General features: G+C 39.4%; 1 protein-coding gene across 1 annotated transcript in view; it reads left to right on the top strand.

Moving 5' to 3' along the window:
- Window positions 1-8142, top strand: part of LVRN (laeverin) — a 36358-nt gene that overhangs the window by 2051 nt on the left and 26165 nt on the right. Inside the window, exons 2-3 of the mRNA XM_027881627.1 lie at window positions 6340-6482; window positions 7680-7819. Of these exons, the coding sequence (XP_027737428.1) occupies window positions 6340-6482; window positions 7680-7819 (283 nt within the window). The remainder of the gene's footprint in view (window positions 1-6339; window positions 6483-7679; window positions 7820-8142) is intronic.

Below are 8142 nucleotides of genomic sequence, written 5' to 3'. Positions count from 1 at the left end.
CTTAATTTACATAATTTTATAAGAAAGGAACAAACCTTAATTACTTAATACTGTATCAGTATGCTTTCTGATGGTGTATTAATTCAAACAAGTCCTATTTAGGAAACACAGAATTAGACTATGACATTTTCTGATTCAGACTGTATAAAATTCAGAGTGTCTGGGGGAAAAAAGCTATTGCCAGCTACCACAGTAGAACATAAGAAAAAAAATTTAAATAGTTCAAATAATGTGTATAGCTCAATTTCCAATTGTTTAGAGAGTTTATAAAGAAGGTTCCATTTCATTCTTAGTTCATCATGAAACATCAATAAAATGTGAGACTACAGTCTGGTGAAAGAGATGACAGTGGTAGTTAGACAATGGAATAAATCAAAGGAAATCCACTGATGGCAGATATAATGTATCATTTTTGCTACTTGTTTGTGCTTGTATTCCTTATATTTTTAATGGATTTTGCATATTTTTTTCTGCTTTAAAAAAGGCTTTCTCTGAATCGAGAGTATACAGTAGTACCTTGTTAATTTTCCTTCACTAGGAATTAAGTCGCCACTTAACCAGCCATTTTCTAACCTGATGGGGTCCACTAACACTTAAGGGGCTTTGTGTTCTTATTTTGGAGGAGGTAGGTTTTGAGTGATGTGTAAGGTCTGTCAAGGTATTAACAATGGAAAAAGTTGGATTCTAATGGATTACATAGATCAGGAGTGATTTAAAAACATTCAGTGCCCTTTGGCTACCAGTACAAAGCCACTTACCCAGTTACTGTTCTGCAAGGGAAACTTCCTTCTCCAGCAGAGATGGTGACTTGTACCAGTCTTCAGTAGACTTCAAGGGTCAACTTCCTGCAGAGGTTTTCTGATTTCAGCACCTCACTCAAACCGCCAGCTGTAACAGACAGTGTGACATCTACCTGTGGTAGTACAGACTCCTGTATTTCTTGCATGCAGTAGAAGTCTTAGTGGGTTTTGTAATTTGTGCTTGTGGAACCCTAGAGACCTCTAGTCTCAGAAGAGTTTAAGCAGATAAGGGCAAGCGTTCAGTAGACACCAAGATCCTAATGAGAAATCCCTGAAATGTCTGTTCCACCTGGACTTTGGCATTGTCATATTTCTCAGTCAGATATCCCCATTGCTCTTGGTAGACTGGCAGAATGAGCGAGTTGACACTCATTGTTTTTTCTTCAAGTCAGAGCTGGTGTACATTGGCAAGGTGGTTTCACAGAGACAGCTATTTTCAGAAGTTCTAACCTGGCCTCTGTTGAAAACATAATAAACCAAAGCTCCAATTTTGCTGACTTATCAACACAGAAATTGTTGGTTATCAGGTTGAATATTGATGACTGCATATGTTTTTACTGCTGTTGACAATTTTCAGTGTCCACCTGATCAGGTCTTACACACAAAAGGTAACTCTGAAAAATGGGAGCACTTGTTATGGATAATGGACAGCCCACATCTCCACTGCTTGCAGGAGCAAAGGAAGTAAAAAGGAAAGATACCCCCACTTCTCCAACACTAGGCATTTGAAGACTTTCCTGTTGAAATTAGGAATCAGTATTCTGCATATAGGTGTGATAGTCCACTTCAGGATGTGGGTAGGCAAAAAGGTACAGAAACCACCTTTGCTCTTCTTCTCTAGCACTGTTGGCTCAAATTTACACAATGCAGGAGTTTTGTTTCTGTCATTCTGCGCAGAGATCTTGCACAGCTGTGGATGAGCTCATGGGTGCTGTTTCAGGATTAGAGGGTTCCCCTGGGGTGTACCATGAAGTGCAGGCTGTAAGAAGGTCACTGTTCAGGTCAACGTTTCAAAATTCTTTGAGAATTTTACTTGGTAGCCACTTTTCATATGTCCTGTGTAACTTCTATAAAATACTTGACTAGATAGGGCTGGTATTAACAGGCATTGTAACACAATATCCAAACACAATATTTTCACTGCTATTTATCGGTTGCTTCTTCACCAGTTGCTAGGGTGAGGGCAGAGGGGTTAGAACAACACTAGTGCGGTAATTTTGCCTCAGAGCAGGGGCTATGAAGTTCTTCTTAGCTCTGTTTTCTATGAATCTATGAGTAAGACCATCAAAGGAATGGGACAGAAATCAGAACAAGTGAGATGTTTGGTGTTTCTTTGGGTTGCATGTTAGTATCAAGCACTGCTCACCTGAAAAAATGTTTGGGTCTTGGGGCAATATTCTACTCCCTGTAAAACTCCCTTATTTTTAGCCACTTCAGGGTTTGCTTTACAGTTTAATTATATTGTGTTTGTAAAATAAAAGAAATTAAATATAAAAGATGTTAACAAAAATACCAATTATGCTATCAGTATGAGAAATAACTCTTGAGAAGGCATTTTTAGAATACCTCCTTTTTTTGCATCAAAAAACATTTCATCTACAGCTATCCTGGTTTATTAATCAGGTGAAACATCATCGACTAGGCATTCATGTACTATGCAGAATGTATTCCTCATTTTCCTTTTCTGTTTTCAGACACTAACTGAAAAATTAAGAACCTATGTAGTATAAATTATCTAATATTTAGGCTAAGAGATCCTGTTATCTGTTTGTTTCTCATTATTTGAAAGTATCATATGGTATTATATGATCCTTAAGAGAAAAGAAAATGAAATCTACGTGCAAAACTGTAGACTTAAGGGAGGGATTTATTTGTCTGCTTGGGCATTATTAGGCTTTTTTAAAAATTGATTTTCTTTTGGGCAATTTGTTTTGTGATAATACTGCAGTGTGTAAAAAAAAATTGCTAGTGATTCAGTTCATGCTAATACCTTGACCTTGGAAAAAACCCCAAAACAAACAAACCAACCCACAGGAAAAAAGCTCCAGCTATGATCTGTTCTGACAAATGATATGAGGTAATGCGTGTTTTAAACACAGTTATTTGTGTAATATGCATGAAACATTCCCATTTTTCTTTTTTATTTGGAGTCCTGCTGAAAAACAACATTTAGTATGTCCTCATACTTCTTTTTTATCACATGTGCCCCGGTGGCCAAGAAGACCAGTGGCATCCTGTCCTGGGTCAGGAACAGTGTGGCCAGCAGGGCCAGGGAAGGGATTCTTCCCCTGTACTCAGCGCTGGCGAGCCCACACTTGGAGTATTGTGTTCAGTTCTGGGCCCCTCAGTTCAGGAAGGACATTGAGGTGCTGGAGCGGGTCCAGAGAAGAGCAACCAGGCTGGCGAAGAAACTCGAACACAAGCCCTATGAGGAGAGGCTGAGGGAGCTGGGGCTGTTTAGCCTGGAGAAGAGGAGGCTCAGGGGAGACCTCATCACTCTCTACAACTACCTGAGAGGAGGTTGTAACCAGGTGGGAGTTGGTCTCTTCTCCGAGGCAATAATCAGTAAGACAATAAGGCACAGTCTCAAACAGTGCCAGGGGAGGTTTAGGTTGGATGTTAGGAAGAAATTCTTTACAGAGAGATTCTTTACAGAAATTCTTTTATATTGAAATGGGCTGCCCAGGAAGGATTCTCTGTCCCCAGAGGTTTTTAAGATGAGATTGGATGTAGCACTTAGTGCCATAGTCTAGTAACCACAGTGATAGTGGATCAAGGGTTGGACTTGATGATCTCAGAGGTCCTTTCCAACCCAGCTAATTGCATGATTCTATGATTCTATGACATTGCCTTTGCCTATTATATAGTATTTTGTATTCTTGGACAAGAATTTCTTGAGGGCAAATTGCCAAGTGCCTGCATCGGTTGCTGCCAGTACAGAGCCTCCAGAGGTAGTGATGGCACTGATGTGGGGGAATTCACAATCATGGATTTAATCAGTGTTTCCTAGAAGCAAGCTGCAATTGATTGCACAAAGGAATGAGCAAAAGCATACTTTGCTCCATGGGAGGAAGGAGATATTTTCAAGGATTGATTTCCCAGCTGAAGTGGCCTATCACTTTTGCTGCTCCTGTGCAACCCTGGCAGAAGTTTGTCACTTTCCATCATTGGACAGGATAAAGGAAAAGAGTTGCTACTTCTATCTCAGATGGAGCTTCAGCTGCATTCAGCAAGGCAGCTGGTGGCTGGCACAGCACAGATTTGACTCTGCAGGGAATCAGGTCCATAAAGAAAATCTTCCTGTACTGACAGTCAAGAAGTCAAATACAATGTGCTGTTTTTTCTCAGGCTATTCCTCACTTCAATATAGGTATTATGGTCTCAATAGTCACTGCGCATCAACATGTGGTCTGTGGGTTCTTTGGTCATGGGTTATATTATAGTACAGCATCAGATATGTCTGTTAAATGCAAAATGTTCCATATTTTGAGAGTATAGCGCTTTTACACAGTCATCCTGTTGATATTAACTCAGTTAACCCAACATCAGCAATGTGGATGTAGATGAGGCAATGACACTTTCAGCACTGGTTATTTGATCAGTCTTGAGCAGAGTTAGATAGCACAGCTATTAAAAATGTCATCATCAGAACATCTTTCAAAAGAAAAGGGGCCCTAGGAGGCTAGCCTTGGGACCTTAGTGGAAAGCACTTATGACTTTGGTCAGCGAAAGTAGGAAGCTGATGACTCAGTACCTTGGGCCAAATCTTACACAATACAAGTGATGCGAAGTGATCAAGTAAAAGTAAATATCAATGAAAAGTTGATCCATTAATTTAAATTTCCAAGAAAAGGATATCCTGTAACAAGCAACCTTAAGTTTTGGACATGGTTCAGTGTTACAGTTCAAAATTAGTCACAGTCTTGCTGTGCTTGTAGGGTGGTCCTGATTTGTTACTCCACTGTGTAGTGCAGATCTGACTCATCATTACATACTGCTACTTAATGTATGGATGCTATCTTGATGGCTCCTGGCTTGCTTGGGGTGTCTCAGGGCTAAGAACAAGCATTTGTGAACCTGGTATGGATACACTGCTAGGGAACACCTCAGCTACAGATGAAAAATATTCACTGTGTCAGTACCGAAGTCACTGAAACAGGAGATTATGTCATTCTTATATGCCCAGCTGCTGGTTACTACTTGGCTGATACGTATAGAGCTTTGAGGACAATTACACATGTATTTTTAATAATTCTTGATAAGGATGCCCTTATGTGAACAGCTCAAATGTACAACTTTTTGAAGCTTCTGCCTCATGGCAGATTTATCTTTTGGTTCCAGTAAGTGTGTGTTGCAGGAGAACTCGAGACAGAGATCACTCCAACAGATCTGTCCAATTAGTTTATCAAGTTCTACTTAGTAAATAAAGTGTACAGATGGATTGGTAGTCAGTGCTCTGTACTAAAGCATACAAAGATTATTGTGTAAGTTTCCTACACGTATCTAAACTGTTGCATGAATGCAAAAAATGTCACCAACTTATCAATGTCTGGAGTCAGGCAAGGGGTCTTGCAGCCTCAAGGGTAACCTTGAGAGGCATACCTCCTTGTGGGGAGATCACTACTCTGCAGACAAATGCTACAGAGGGAGAGCTCAACAGACCCTGATAGATGCAGATATTTACAGTAAAGTGGTAGATTTGTAGTCAGTTTTTCTGCTATTACTGCACTCTCCTCCACTTATCAATCCAGTCTCCATCCAAACCTGTGGTTTTGATTTGCTACTGAATTCTTATTGGCAGTCTCACACAATAGGATCAACTTTGATCAGATCTACTTGGTGAACATCAGACTGGACCAAAGTTTACTTAGTTCAAATAGGAGGAGTGCATCCATCACAGTGTGCCACAGAGGCAACTGAGGTAAAGCTCCCTAGCATAAGGTACAAAAGGGTGCTTTTGAATATTATTCTGGGTTTGCCAGTGTACTGGGGTAGCCTTCATGCTGCTTTCACAGAGGTTCTTCTCTACTGGATTTGACAGAAGAGTGCAAGTGCATGCATACACAGTTAACTAACAGTTATGACTATTTTTTATTAAAATATACCATTAATTAATTAATGAGACTGCATGCATTAAGGAGAGGAGCAGGTGTACAGAGATATTCTAATTATGACATTGAAATTGGGCATTGTATCTCTTGAGCACTGGTCTGCTGTGTGCAAAACTTTAATCAGCTCTGTCTCAATAAACAAAGTAGGAAAGCTCAAATATTTAAAATATGATAACTGGAAAAGGCCTGTGAGGGGGAAAAAAGTTCTACTTTAAAAAGACTGCTTTTCTCCACAAGCATCCAAACTGAACTGGCTGTTGGGCACAGGGATTTAGTCATGGCTTTAAATAATAAGTGAACCTTTTCCAAATCTGCATATCTACATGATTCACTTCCTGATTTTTCTGTTTTGTTGTCTTTATGTGCTATATATGGATTTTGATCAGCTGTAGCATGCTGGATTAATCTTACTTGTATCTTTAATACAGTATACTCATTGCCTCCCAAATGGAACCAACGTATGCCAGGAGAGTGTACCCATGTTTTGATGAACCTGCCATGAAGGCCACATTTAATATCAGAATTGTCCATGACCCAAGTTTTGTGGCTCTTTCCAACATGCCTGCTATTGGTAGGTAAACAGCAAGTCACCTTATGGGTATTTCCCCCTAAATTACTTTTTAAAAGGGTGCAATTTCTCTGAGCAGACCATGTCATCTGATACAGCACATTGTCCATGTGCTAATGTCTTCAAAGGGCACACAAAATCCATGTCTATGAACTTAAACATTTGGACTCTATTATTCGTAATTAATGTCTCTGATGGCAATAGTTCCATTAAATAGTTTTGTTAGTTGTGATGTGCTCTCCTCTGGCAGCTGCAAGCTGCAAAGTGTTTGATTCCTGGCATTTACTGCTTAGTCAGTGAGTCTCACCATGTGACATCCTTTAAAAACAAAATGGCAACCCCAAGTATGCAAGGCCTGTATTTGTGACATGGAGGGACTCCTTTAACTCTAAGTAGATTTTAAGTAGATTTACAACATACAAAAAATTGTTTTACCAGGCAGAGACACTATAGCCTTCTGTGTATGTGAAGAATAAGAAAAAGTGCACTATCCTCTGGAGACACTCCTCCTGTCCCTTGCTGGGATCATGTGGAGTGTCTGTGGGATATAAGGTTCCAAACAAATTCTCTAAATTAGTACTCCTACAGAAATCTGTTGGATCTCTTTCCTTCTTCTTAAAAGTTCTTTTTCTGCAGTTCAATGCCACGAATCTCTATTTTTCAATTAAATAATTTTCAGCCATAAAAAGTAAGTACGACATTTGCAATGGAAGATAAGTTACTAAGGAATATAGATTGGGTCTCTGTGAGAATGGCTGGAAGCATTTTCTACCCCTGAGAATCCTGTCCATATCCCTCTTATTTAGAAGGAAGGTATCTGATATAGTATTTCATAATTCTTAGGCACACATGACCTGTATTTGAATTATAATAGATTGGATATTTTAGAGATACACAGCATGGGATAAACTGTCCACAGCTTGCTCACATCTTCAAACTGACACAGTTTGATATTCTTCCAAGACTTCATTTAAGAAGCTCAAGAGTGGATTTTTGGTGTTCTCATGGAAGGTCACAACTCTGATACGTGTCAGTAGCAACGAGTCTGGCTGCTTTCCTTCTGTCAGAAACGTATGAAGTTAGTGCAGGAATACAGCATATTGAAGAGAGTGGTAAAAAAAACTTGAAGAAAACATAAAATTCCTTGTTTATTGTGGACGAGCATTGGTTTGAATATTTTTTTGATTTTTTTTTTCCTAGATGTATCTGAAATGAAGGATGAAAATGGAAGCCTGTGGACTGTTACCACATTTAACACTTCACTGAAAATGTCGACTTATTTGACTGCCTTTGTGGTCTGTGATTTTGATTATGTCACCAGAACGGAGCGGGGAAACAAGGTAATTATAAGGCTGCATAACACATTATGGCAGTTTACAACGGAAGTTGGCTCTGCTGTGCATCATGTGCTTCAGAAGATACCGCAGATGTTAACTGCGTTTTCCATTCCAAAACTATTTGCTTATGTGGCAAAACTACTAACATTTATCCTGTAGATATTTCTGCAGAAAGCTTTCCTTTAGGACAATTAGTTTATTGTCTCGTCGTGTTTATTTCATACAACTGCAGAAGCAGGTATGGGCTGTGTACGTTAAAAATTTGGAGCAGCTACTCTGCAGAAAGTACTGGTCATAATTCGAGGTCTTCTTACTTCCTTAGCCAT

Source organism: Empidonax traillii, unplaced genomic scaffold, assembly GCF_003031625.1.
Source record: "Empidonax traillii isolate 1590-97213 ecotype Southwest subspecies unplaced genomic scaffold, ASM303162v1 scaffold7:size3022706, whole genome shotgun sequence".
Taxonomy (NCBI): Eukaryota; Metazoa; Chordata; class Aves; order Passeriformes; family Tyrannidae; genus Empidonax; species Empidonax traillii.
Note: the sequence above shows the minus strand (reverse complement) of the source record. Positions and strands in the feature narration are given on the sequence as shown.